At 37.5% G+C, this 13,928-nt stretch overlaps 1 protein-coding gene across 5 annotated transcripts in view; it reads left to right on the top strand.

The window, feature by feature from the left end:
- ROBO1 (roundabout guidance receptor 1) overlaps window positions 1-13,928 on the top strand; it is an 859,323-nt gene that overhangs the window by 272,935 nt on the left and 572,460 nt on the right. For 4 of the 5 annotated variants that reach the window (XM_075197073.1, XM_075197074.1, XM_075197077.1 and 1 more), the window contains exon 1: window positions 11,731-12,180. The exons of the other annotated variant lie outside the window; for it this stretch is intronic. In XM_075197073.1, the coding sequence (XP_075053174.1) occupies window positions 12,072-12,180 (109 nt within the window). In that variant the 5' untranslated portion in view covers window positions 11,731-12,071. Of the gene's footprint in view, window positions 1-11,730; window positions 12,181-13,928 lie in introns of those variants that run through there. 5 annotated transcript variants of the gene reach the window in all.

Consider the following 13,928-nt stretch of genomic DNA (forward strand, 5'->3'; position numbering starts at 1 on the left):
GGTGGAGTGGCTCAAGAAGCAAAGAGTGAATGTCCTACAATGACCCAGTCCATACCCAGCTCTCAAATCAATTGAGAACCAGTGGCAATACTTGAACATTAGAGTGTATGAGCATCATTCGACTAACCTGACAACCTAGAAAAATCTGCCTGGAAGAATGTGCCAAAATCATTCTCCGTGTGCACTCTCAAACTCACAGATACTTAAAACAGTTATTGCTGTTTGTTACTTTCCAATTTGTTGGCCACAAAATCTTTAACTCCCAATACATATATTCCCATAATTTCTGATAAACAGAGAAAAAGAGGTTTATATAGCTTTTGTCCTTATTTGGAACCTAAAAGGAAGTATGTGGATTACCAAGTACCTCCCTCCTAACATGGCAATCTGCTGCAGAGGGATGGGAGACAGCATGGCGGTCATATTTAGTTACATATAAACACTTTGGTTCTTTAATTTATATTTTCGGCTCAGTACCAATCATTGCTATTCATTCTGTTTTCTACTTTCTGATTTTTTGTGTCACACGTCTATTATTTCACATTTTGTTATATTAAGCCTATGTTTCCAAACGTTAGACCGTTCCTCTGTTATTTTCTTAATCACTCTGCATTTGTTTTATTCCTTCTCAAATATCAACCCTGTTACAAATCTTTGTATCATGCAGATATCAGAACTTCCTCTGAGCTTACACCATTGACTACAGCACTCTGTCTCCTGTCCTTTAGCCAAACATTTATCCCTTCCACTATCTTTCCGTTAAACCCAAGTAGTTTTCACTTTCTGAATGAATATCTTGTGGAATACCATATGATAAGCCTTGCTAAAATCTAAATAAGTTACATGCACTAATCCACCCTGATCTATTATTTGAGGTACCGAGTCAATAATATCTACACATTTTTATATGATCTCCTTACAGCATTCCATTGATGCTGCATCGGATCCTGTCCTTTGTTTGACTCTTGATGTGTTAAAATAATATTATATGTAGCATTTTTTTTATCAACGCATATAAAATATTTATTTAAAATTAAATTCCAGTTGAAGTTTTAAAGAAAATTAAAAATTCTTGGCTAAAAAAAATAATTCTGAATTTTATTTTGTCTCTTATTACAGACCTGGGTCCTTTATGTCTGAAAATCTGTCATTTAAAAAAAATAATGTTGCATTTGGTATTGATTTTATATTTCTGCGTTTTGGCTAATAAGCATATGTGAGTGATATAGCTATTATATCTAGCTGTCAAATTAGAACAAACTATTAAAAATGTGCAGGTTGCATTTTTGGTGATTATAATTACACTTTTTAAACTCTAAAGAAAAAAAATCCAACCATTTGACTGTTAATTTGCAGTATTCCCTTTAAAAGGCATTTTTATTTTTTATTTTTTTTAAGACCAAGGATTTAGAGGTACTTTTTGAGCTCAATATATGACTTTTAGGCCAAGAACAACACTTATAAAATTCCTTAGGTTTCACTGAAGTACTGGCCAAATTAGAAATATGTCCAAATTAAGAAAATTCACTGGAAGGTAAAAATCACTGAATGTTAAACTGAAGCAAACCGTAAAGACGTTTGTAACATTATTTACATTTCTGTGAACCTGAACAATACATTACATGTCTCTGGTGAAATATTGCATATTTTGGCCCCAATATTATGTCAGTTTAGAATAAAAGAATATTAAAAACGCCTATGTTGTAAATTAAAAATAATAATAATATGCACATATTGAATTTATTTATTTTTTACTATAAACATAAGAATTGCCTTGATCACTTTTGCATTTTTCTAGACACAAAGTACAGTTTTTAAATGCTTGCCTCACTTGTCACTGTTTAATGTATTTATTTTATAATTCAGAGTCAAATTTCTTGGTCCTGGACCTGGATGAAATCTGACTTTAGCTCTTGAATTACCATTGTATTTACATTTATTTACGCTAATTTTGGCATGGTATTTGATGGTAAAATATATATTTTCAGAAATTAGGAGCTTATACGCATTAGTATCACATTATTGTTAATAAAATGCTTTTAAATTGGCTGTACAGAGTAATTTTACAAAAATATCATCATTGAGACATAAATATTATCTGGATTTTTGGGACTGAGACCTATATGTTAAGAACTGCTAATGTACGTATTGTTAAAATCCTAACTTCTTCTTTAAGTTTCTTTTAAGATATCTGCTTCATATTTGGAATATTTTTTAAGAACATCAAATGGAAAAAAGTAATGGAAAAACCTGCTTCTATTACTTCTTAATAACCCAAATTACCAAAACTATTATTGCTGTATCACAAGCCTAATGTGCAATGTTAGAGGAGACTAAAATGGTAATTTAAATGATTGTAGTTAAATTTGTATGTATTTGTGTATGTATGCAAAACAGCTGGACAGTAATGTTTATTATAGCACCCCAAAATAGGTCCCCAAAATGCGAAGCAAGGAAGAGTATAAGAATTAAACTGATACAAACAGAATAAGAACTGGTTCAAGAAAAAACAGCAGACATAAAAATCAATCATGATTGCATTATTCATAGAGGCCCTTTGGGGGGAAACATCTACAAGTAATTGATCGGCCAGTACCGTGGCTTCAGTGAGCAAAAATAACGATCACCCCTATCAGGAAGATCTGGTTCATGAATGATCAACAAGTACCACAGTGAAGAAACAGAATGTACATAGGATATAAAATGTCTCGTAAATGGATTATTTCCACGCAACCCCAAAATAAGTGCTGTCCGTAGAGTAAATATCTGGCACAAAAGATCTCTAAAACCTCTTGTACATGTCAGTACAACAAGCAATATCTAGTCATAATCCTATGACTGATCTGTTGTTTATGGAAATTCGTCAGCATCATTTATCTATATATCACCACTAATTTCACAGCACTGTACAGAGAACTCACTCACATCAGTCCCTGCCCTAATAGAGCTTACAGTCTAAATTCCCTAACATACACACACACAGGTCATATTATTTGACAGCAGTCAATTACCTATCAGTATGTTTTTGGATTGTGGGAGGAAACCCACGCAAACACGGGGAGAACATACAAACTTCCCATGGATAAGGCAATAGTCGGGAATCGAACTCATGACCCCAATGCTGTGAGGCAGAAGTGCTAACCACTAAGCCACCATTCATTTATAGCATTACTGACAAATAGTCAGTAATGCATTGCAGGTTACATAGCTCTCTTGTAGCTTATCGCAGTCCTTTTTAGCGAAGTGAGACAAGCTAAAGGTCTCATTGAATAACATGATTGGCGATCAGAAAGGTAAGGTCCACATTATAACATTACCAGAATATAAGGTATTCAGATAATATAGGATTACTTGCCAGCGCCGGTTATGGCAACAGTTCATACAGGAATACAAGAATTTTTATGACAAAATGGTGTCCTATGTGGAGAGCATATATTTTTATGCTACAGCATTTATAATTATACACCAGATTAAGAGCCATAATTGTCCATTAAGATTTCCATTCTCTGGCGTACCCATGCATACACTTTCATATGACATAAGGATGGGAGTTGAAGATGGACAATATATCAATTGGTGCAATAATTTTAATAAGGTAAAGGAGAAATATGAATGGAATTAAAATATTTCATTTGTTAACATGTAATTTAAATTTTTATTTTACTTTTAGTAATAAGAAGAGACAAAAGTTTTTATTTCAGTGATTTTAGATTAGAATGCTCAGGTACTTTGTAATGTAACAGACATTTTCAAAGAACATTCAGTTTAAGATATTGTAGTTTAAGTATGGGCATGATGTAATCTGTTCCAAAACTTTATGCATGTGTTAGTATTACTGGAAAAATATTTTGTGTGTTACCTGTATAACCCAGATAAGTAACGAGCTGCTATTTCCCTGGATCTCAAAAATGAAGCCTCTATGGTAAAATTACCTTGTGCACTATTTCCTGTCTTAGACAGAACAACTCACTACCTTTGAGCTGTGATTTGCTGATCTGCAGGAATCACTATCCACAATTTGATATGTTTTCAGGTTGGCTTTTAATATTAATTTAATTCCTTGGGAGTTAAGTTTGAGACAAATGCTTTGATTTTCTACTAGCCATCTAAGAACAATAATTAGTTTAGCGTTGATTCTGTTTCTACTCTTTTATAATGTTTAATACAAAAGAGAAAGAATGCATGAGGTTGTTCACTTTAAGACAACACCCCTCTCTTGTAACTGCGTCTCTGGTGTAAAACTTTATTGAGATAACCATCTTTGGACACCTGCTTTAAAAAATAGAAATTTGTCAAGATTAAAGGGATAGTTGTTGTGGTACCTGATTGGACAGGAACTGGAGCCATCCAATCGTGTGCCTTATTTAGTACACACCTGCCTTTCTTATTGCTTAAAACCATAGCTCAAGTGCTCCAGCACTGAAAGATCTCTGCTTTACCTACTTTTAGACACCACTATTTCATTGGTTTTTCTTATGTTTGGGGGATGGGGGAAGGGGGGCCGACATAGTTATTAAAGACTGGGGGGGTTCTTCAAAGTAGAAAAAGTATTTTATTAATATGGAATTTATTAGACCACATAGAAACTTTCAGTCCTTTTAGATTTGTAGATACAAATCTTGCCAATAATAATTAGCCCCAATGTCCTATTGTAGGCTATTTGCTTAGTCCTTGCCCATTAGGAAGCATCTCTGTGTGATTCTTCATTTGGATAAAGAGTTGACTTTACTAGCAGCGTAAAATGTTTAACAGAACATATGGACCTTTAGCGCATGAATTAGGATCTTTTTTCTTGGCATGCTGTCAGCTGTTTCCGGTGAACTTGAATCTAAATAATTGTAATTGTCAGTTTCTTGGGCTTTGGACAGCTAAGTACATTATGATCATATCATTTTGGAATATGATTTATTCCTTGATAGATTCTGTTACTCTACCGCCCCCATCTGTTGTTTCAGAATAGCTCTTTAATACAAACTAATTAAATTAATTTCTGTGGTCAGAAGACTGCCTATAGCTTTTGGCATTCTCAATACCTGGATATTTTGTTAGTAAAATTTAGGTTGCATTGAATCATGACCAAGAAGACATCTGAATTCAGCATATCCTTCATTGTTCATTTATGGTGAGCTTATTACCTATACAGTTATCTATCTATCTATGGCTCTATTTCTCTATATATCTCTATCTATCTATCTATCTATCTATCTATCTATCTATCTATCTATCTATCTATCTATCTATCTATCTGTCTCATATCTATCTATCTATCTCATATCTATCTATCTATCTTTTGTCTATTTATCTCATATCTATCTATCTATCTATCTATTTATCTATCTATCTGTCTCATATCTATCTATCTATCTATCTATCTCATATCTATCTATCTATCTATCTATCTATCTATCTATCTCATATCTATCTATCTATCTATCTATCTATCTATCTATCTGTCTCATATCTATCTATCTATCTATCTATCTATCTATCTATCTATCTATCTACTTGTCGGTCTGCCTGTCTGTCAGTCTATCCCTTATAATCACATATAAATAATTGCAATTCATATAATAGAATGTATTTATGCTATTTTCCATAGTGTAAAATAGTGCTGGGGCTCCTGATCTTTTAACAAGTTGGACTGTAATTTCTTGCGGTAAAGTGTATTTTATTCCAAAATCAGCTGTAATGATTTATTTATCTTTCCTTTGTACTTGGAGGAGGTAATTAATTCCAGTTCCCAGGATTCCTAGCATTTCCTTCAGTCAGCAGCACATTGACAACACCATTCCATAGCTACCCACATTAAAGCTCCATGGAACAAAATTAAAATTAGGATAGGAGAACATTTTGTTCCTAAAAGTAAAACACATTTATTGCATATAGGGAAAAATCAACTCTTTCACTGCCATGCCTGTAGGATTTACATACTTAGGACACCATCAATGTAAATGCTATGTCATTTTCTTTTTAAACTGTGTCTGAGAACCATGATCGCTATTTAGGCACATGGGTAAAGAGGCACAGACAGCAAAACAAAGGTGGAACTTTCTGTGGACCACATTGACATGGAGCCCCAGCAGTGAAAATTTATGCAAATAAATTGGCAATGTCATTTATACAAAACACAATGGGGTAATTTACAATGATTTATCAAAGTGCTATGTATAGCCTACAATTTCCCATAGTCACACCAACTAAAACATGTATCTATATCAATTTATAAATAAACATTAGTATTCACCCATTTGTCACTTGTCGCATTTTATTTTCCTAAATTCCTAACCCTGATCAACACAAAATATCCTGCAATATCAGATAAAAAAACCTCTAAAGTTTGGTTTCTTAATTAATTCATTAAATAATTACAAATATAGCTCAAACAATAATTGTGTAAGTATTTACCACCTTTGCTAAAGTACATCTATATGAAACCTGGAACAATCAGTTGACTTTAGAGGTAACATAAATAACTGAGTGTACTAACCCTGTATACACTTTTTAGATATTTATGCTGATTTCAAAATAAATAAAAGAACATCTGAATGTTAGAGATCTCACTGTTGGAAAGTGCATTTCCAAACAAGAGCTTCATCAGGAAGATCAAAGGACAGTCAAAGCCTATCAGAGGAAATGTTATTGAAAATCACCATTAGGAGACATACAGTAAGAAGTTTTCAAAAATGGTTAATATTGCCTGGTGTGCTGTCAAGCTTATCAGAAGGAAATGGTATAGCACAAATGGGAATTTTTGCTATAAAAAGGCCATCCTCCAAAATTTAGCACCATCTTAGAAGGGCACTTGTTCAGTCACAAAGGGAACTATAGCAACTGTTTTCATCTGCTGTGTATTCTGCTTCTTACTCAGACCTGGAATGCATATCAAATGTGTCTCCCTGTATTGCTGATTGGAAGGCTGCACATTATAAGCCTTCATCTGTTCTGTACTCATTGCCAGTGATAGCATTATGCTAGACTTCTGGTTCTTGGATCTGTGCCCTGTGTACCTCTGACCTTGCATCACTAGTTCCTGGCTCTGCATTTATTTGACTTCTGATTCCTGATATCTGGCTATGCATCTGCACACTGTTCATATAGTTCTACACAGTATCCCCTGGCATGGATGCAGTAATTATAATTTGCTCACTGTTTGCAGTGACCACTGTGTTATATTCCTGCATTGCCTCAGAGTCTGTGTTATATTCCTGCATTGCCTCAGAGTCTGTGTTATATTCCTGCATTGCTTCAGAGTCTGTGTTATATTCCTGCATTACCTCAGAGTCTGTGTTATATTCCTGCATTGCCTCAGAGTCTGTGTTATATTCCTGCATTGCTTCAGAGTCTGTGTTATATTCCTGCATTGCCTCAGAGTCTGTGTTATATACCTGCATTGCCTTAAAGGCTGTGACATTTGCACCTGTAGAGACTGTTATATTCCTACATTATCATTTAACTGTGAATCTTTCCTGCATTACCTGACAGCCTGTGTTATCACCTGTTTGATTTTTGATTACTGCCAAATCCAGTGTGATTTAGCGCTGTCCATCATTTTATGTTGTGTGCTGCAAGAAACGCCATATTATTTTTTACTATAAATATCACCATTTTATCCTGTGATTTGCTAACAGTTATAGTCTTCTAAGGCAAAGTTATGGGAAACTGGTAATGGGTGAATAGCCCACACACTTCCAAAATCTCTACTTTACATGAAGGTGGTAAAAATATTTTTTTTGTTGAAGAAAACTGACATAAAAACCCGACTGGACATTTTGATAAAACGCGTGGGTAATCCTCATGACAAGAGTAGGAAAATGCTATGGTCTGATAAGACAAAGGGAAAATTAGCTAAACTGCAGTTTGCTAGACATTAAGGGGTTTTAGATTCCAGCACGACAACGACCCAAAGCATACAAATAAAGTCACGTTTGAATGGCTTAAATAAAAAAAAATCAATGTCCTTGAGATGCACAATCAAAGCAATGGAGGCGTGCCCTATAACTCTTTTCATTGTGGGATTATATTCACACACATTTCTTTAGAGTCCATACACACTGGAGTTTGACGTGCCTTCCCTACCCCAGAGACACCCCTCTATTGCCACACACACTAGTTACAGGTATATGTGCAGGGGCGGGCTGGGCCGGGGGGCAGGGGGGCATCGGCCACACGGGCCGCTCAGTCTAACCGCTACTTGAGCTGGCCACTCCCCCCTCCCCCCACCTGGATACAAGCGGTGCATATTACCAGCGGCGCACAGGCGTCCGTATCACATGACACGCGATGCGGCCACGTCAGCGCACAGGCGGCCACATGACATGACACGCGATGCGGCCGCATCTTGTGTCATGTGATGAGGCCACCTGTGCACCCCCCGGGCTGAAATTTGCCAGCTCACCCCTGTATATGTGGCATCTGCTCACCGCAGTGAGAGGGTCACATCACCCCATTATTCTGGTAGTTGTGAGAAAAAGTCCCGACTGGTGAGGTGGAGGAACAGGCCCCTCAATTCGGGACTGTGCCGTCTTCGGTCTATTTACCACATCCCATTGCATTATGAACCGCCACCAGTTCCCAAAATACGTTGTGGAGAATATTTCTATTTATTTATTATTTCTGTACTAATAATACAATTAATGTGTTACACAATCACTGCACAATGCAGTTTTGTGTTATTGTCACATTTCAGTTCTGTCTCGCTCAGCATGTGAGCTCTTTCACTGAGCCATACGTTAATGAAATTGAACTGAATGTACTCACTCAGTCATGCTCAATCTATTTTACAGAAATGTCCAATTCTGCCTGATTAGAATCCTCGGCTTCAGCTGATGGAGTCTTGTTTGTGAACTTGATTTTCTCCTTAAAATGAATATTCTGTTCCACACATTTTATGGGTGAAGTAATGAATATATGCAATGCCTCTTTTTATGCTTGTGATGCCACATGCAGTATTGATTGTGGGATAACCTTGCATGCTTGAATAAAATGACCCATTGATTGGCTTGCAGCTATGTAAGCTCAGTGTACAGTGAATATTGGCATCATAATGAAGCTGATTAACTTTTATCTCTGAAAAAAATAAAATAAAACAGATGTCAACACAATACAAGCTAATGTTTTCACTCAATAAACAGTGACTGCTTACATTAGTAAGTAATAACTGCTTTAAGCTATAGGGAGCACAGTTATAGCATGTATATGCATATTTTTGGGAGGAGGAGGGAGAGAGAGTTACACATTTTTGCATTGTTCTGGGTCATTTTCAGTGGGCCTAACATATAATAGATTGTAAGCTGTTACAGGCATTATCCTCTCCACCTTATGTCCCTAGTTCTTACCCCCCTTTGTATACTCTCTATGTCTACCTACTATGTCTTATAATGAATTTCTCTGTGAGTGCTTTGCTGTTTGTTTACTCAACCCATACTTGCCAACCTTATGTTGGCCGGGTCCTGGAGATCCTGGGGGGCCGGAGGGGTGTATGGGTGGAGGAGGTGGGGCTTTGCTATTCGCATCATTTTGGTCCCGCCCCCGATGACTTAATGCCTGTTTTGGGTCTTAGACCCCAAACAAGCATTACATCACTGGGGGCGGGCCAAAATGATGCTAAACATGAAGCCCCTCCCCCTCAGTCCGTACATTACGGCTCTAATTTTATTGAAGTGGGCAGATGGGCCAGATGCGGGAGAATCGCCAGCTCTCCCGGGAGTCCGTGAGACCGACCCGAATTTCGGGAGTCCATGGACATTTCGGGAGAGTTGGCAAGTATGACTCAACCCCACGGAAATCATTCTTGTATTTCTGATGCTTTTAAACTCATAAAGGTGTATGCTTTGTTATTTTGCTTAAGTGTGTGTATTCCAATATTTGTTATTATGCTTACTTGTATTCATCTATCTGTATGCCGACTGTCCAGCGCTAAGGAATCTGTTGCACCAGACAAATACATTTTGATGAAAATGATGATGAAAGTATATCAGTGCTGCGCAATAGGTGGCCCAACAGCGGCTTGCTGCGCCTTCACCTGTGGCCCCCAGCCTGCTGCTCCCAATAACACTTATTATCAGCAAGCAGAGAATAAGAGTGAATGGGAGCAGATGACTTCCTCATCATGTGACCTCCTCTGCGCACTGCAGGGAGGTCCCACAGCCCAACCAATCAGAGGAGAGGGAAGGGTTAGTGCAGTGCATTCTGGACTACACACTCCCCCTCATTCCTCTGCGGTCTCCGGCTGTGCAGGTAAGTGTGTGAAGATGTCTTAGGAGATATGTAAAGGTATGTGGGGAGAAGTGCAGAGGTGCTAGGGGAAAAGTGAAGAGCTCTGTACGGAGATATGGGAGACATGTGGGGAGGAAGGAAGGAAATGGTTGTGAGTTTCTGAATACATGTTTGCATGTTGGTGCATTTTGTACCAAGTGGGCATCTTGATGCATTTTGGGATGAGTGATTTGGGGGTGACAACATTGTTTTGAAATTAAAACTATTTTGCAGCCCTTCTGGAGGTTGGAGTATATCAGGTTGCCCATCGCTAATCAATATGGACTTTTTTAAGTGGTTACATGTGCAAAGGGTTTTTTTTTTTAAAATATAGCTATTATCCATTTGGTTAGCTATACTAAGAGTGTACCTAATATGTAACATATAGATTTGATTCTACGTATTTAGGCGAGGAACATGCGCTCCTTTCTAATTGCCAGTCCCATCACTGCCCCATTTGGCTGATATCAGGGGTTTCAACTGACTAGTACAAAAGCTACTCTAGTTAGCTCCAACCTGCTGGGGACTGTGTGAGTATTTATTAGCACTGTGTGGGTCAGTACTACACACCCTAAGCCCCACCCCTAAGACTGAACATTGGATCTATAAGGTACTAATTAGATTCACTCTTGTAGAGTTATTTGTAAGAAATTATATCGGTAAAAGAGAGTCTTCAAGACTTTTTTGCACATTTACAACATGATGCAGAGTTAAATTAACACCGATTTGTGTAGCGTAAATTGCACAAAATCGTACTGAACATGCATGCAAAGATAACAGACGCATACTGTATGTGCCAATGCAAACTTTCTGGCACCTGCGTCTCCTTACAGCTGGAGAGATGGGGATGGGAGGGTTGGGAACATTCAAACGTTGGCTGAATACCGTGCTCATGCAAAGCGGCTCATGTAGACCTGCAGAATCACGCACACAGGCCTGTTAGGAGGTTTATCTTTTGTACCTGCTACAGAGCAGGTGCAAATATATGCCGATGATGATGATGATTTGGTGCAAACCATGCGCATATGCTGTCTGATGATTCATTTAAGATGAATGGGAAGGAAGTATTTATCCTGCCATGGCCGTAACTAGGTCTGTGCGATAGGGGCGACCGCCCAGGACGCAACTCTGAAGAGAGGCACAGTTTATAAATATTCTAGTTTTATTTGGTTAAATTTGTGGGCTAGGGGAAGGCGTCATTTTTCTGTCTCGTCCCAGGCGCTAAAATTTTAAGCTACGGCTTTTCTGATCCCGGACGCTAATTTTGCAAATTGCAGCTCAAATCCAATATTGTCCTAGAGTTACGACGCTTTTTATGAATCGCTGTTTATCATTACTACTTAGATTAGGTACTTTATCCTGTGCTTATTATATACTATTTTGTGCCTTCTGTGCTGTTTGATTGTGAAAACGATTCTTCTCCATTCCCAAGTTATCTGCATGTGGGATTAAAATGTGAGAAGGGAAATGTTTGAATCTGCTCTGTCCTCGTTTGCAGAGCTGTGACAAACGTTGATAAATATTTAGAGGCAGTGAGACAAGGAAGCGAGAGACTCATAAAGCAGGGAAGATTCAGTTCTTCTCTGGCACTTGGAGCAGCAATTCCGCACCCAGATCATGGAATAACAATCATTTCATTCTCACTTCAATAGAGATGTAATTACTCTGTCTATATTTATCATGAGCTTCTGCATCAGATGGGGAAGAGAATATTAGGGATGTCATCTCCGTTTTTGCATACCTCTTAGAGGAAATGTTTCTCGGTGTGAGTGTTGCCGCTTCTCAGAAAGATTATAATGTTGGCTCTCTAATCGGGCATGGCATTTCTGACTCTACTGCTGGTCCTGATGTGGGTAATACAGACAGCAGCCAATGTGGATGTGAAGAATTCTAAAACAGGGTCAAGGTGGAGGGGTGACAGGAATCGTGAGTATAGTAGAAATCATTTCTATTACCTTCTCTTTCTATGAAGACGCAAGTTTCGTATAAAGATTTTATTTAGCTATGAATCATGTTTAAAAAGTTATATACTGTCACTAATTTAATTAACAGATGAAAATATAATACAACTAAGCTACTGTACATTCTACAATGTGTTGTGTCTATACATATATAGAGAGAGAGAAAGAGAGAAAAGAAGCTTTGATGATCATTGGTTCACATTTGCATCTAGCCAGTTAACTTTTTAGAATTTAGGGGCCTGATTCATTAAGGAACTTAAATTAAGAACATTCTTATTTAAGTCTCCTGGACAAAACCATGTTACAATGCAAGGGGTGCAAATTAGTTTTCTGTTTTGCACATAAGTTAAACACTGATTGTTTTTTCATGTAGCACACAAATACTTGATAACTTATTTGTACATTGAAATTTAAAGTTGATATTTGTGTGCTACATGAAAAAACAGTCAGTATATAATTTATGTGCAAAACAGAAAACTAATTTTCACCCCTTGCATTGTAACATGGTTTTGTCCAGGAGACTGAAATAAGAAACTTCTTAATTTAAGTTCCTTAATGAATCAGGCCCTAGAGCTTTAGTAACTATGCTCTACACTGGATCCTCCACAGGCAATATAATGTGAGTTTCCTCTTGTACTACTTATTTCCTTTTCCTTTATTAAGAAGTCCCTATATGTACTTAAATACGTTTTCCGCCTTTAAATTACTTTAATTGATTTGTTGTTGTACATGTCCTTCTGAAACTTTGACTAAATATGTTGCTTATTGTGTGTGGCTTCTTCTGTGTTTTTTTTTAACCAAAACCTCTATATGATCTATTTTATTTATTTTCATTACCTTTTGGTTATGACACAAAGCGGCCTTTAGAAATGTGTTGTGTCGTATCCATGGGCAAATAAGATAATCAACCCTGCCTAGATAATATAAATACATTAAAAAAAACACAGAAGACCAGAAAACATTGTTAGCAAAAGTTGCAGGAAGTTGTGTACAGATAAAGTAAAAGTGCTGAACAGTGGAAAACTAGTATAAAGCTTCTGTTGTGGTTTCTGTTAAGTAAAACTTGAAAAACAACGTGAATCTCACCTTTGAGAGCGTATACTCACCCACACCACTGACAAATAAGAACATTACTTCATAGGAAATAAAGCAAAACAATACAAGGCAACAAATTAACAGACTGAGACAGAGCGAACATGGTGAGAAATATGAACAATAGCGACTAGGGCGGCATGGTGGCTTAGTGGTTAGCACTTCTGCCTCACAGCACTGGGGTCACGAATTTGATTCCCGACCATGGCCTTACTGTGGAGTTTGTATGTTCTCTCCGTGTTTGCGTGGATTTCCTCCAGTTTCCTCCTATACTCCAAAAACATACTAGTAGGTTAATTGGCTGCTATCAAATTGACCTTAGTCTCTCTCAGTCTATGTCTGTGTGTGTGTGTATATTAGGAAATTTAGACTGTAAGCTCCAATAGGGCAGGGACTGATGTGAATGAGTGCTCTGTACAGCGCTGCGGAATAGTGGTGCTATATAAATAGCTGATGATACTGATAGTCAGCCTGGATCAATATCGTGAGCAGGTGAGGGCTGGCAAATTTTAGCCAGGGGGCAAGACTCGACTCAGCAGCCTATTAGGAAAATTTTAAAGAAAAAAAATGCAGGTGACCAAGCCCACTATGGGACTGGGTCGGGGAGCAGATGCCCCCCTG

The sequence above is a fragment of the Mixophyes fleayi genome, chromosome 2, assembly GCF_038048845.1.
Source record: "Mixophyes fleayi isolate aMixFle1 chromosome 2, aMixFle1.hap1, whole genome shotgun sequence".
Classification (NCBI taxonomy): domain Eukaryota; kingdom Metazoa; phylum Chordata; class Amphibia; order Anura; family Limnodynastidae; genus Mixophyes; species Mixophyes fleayi.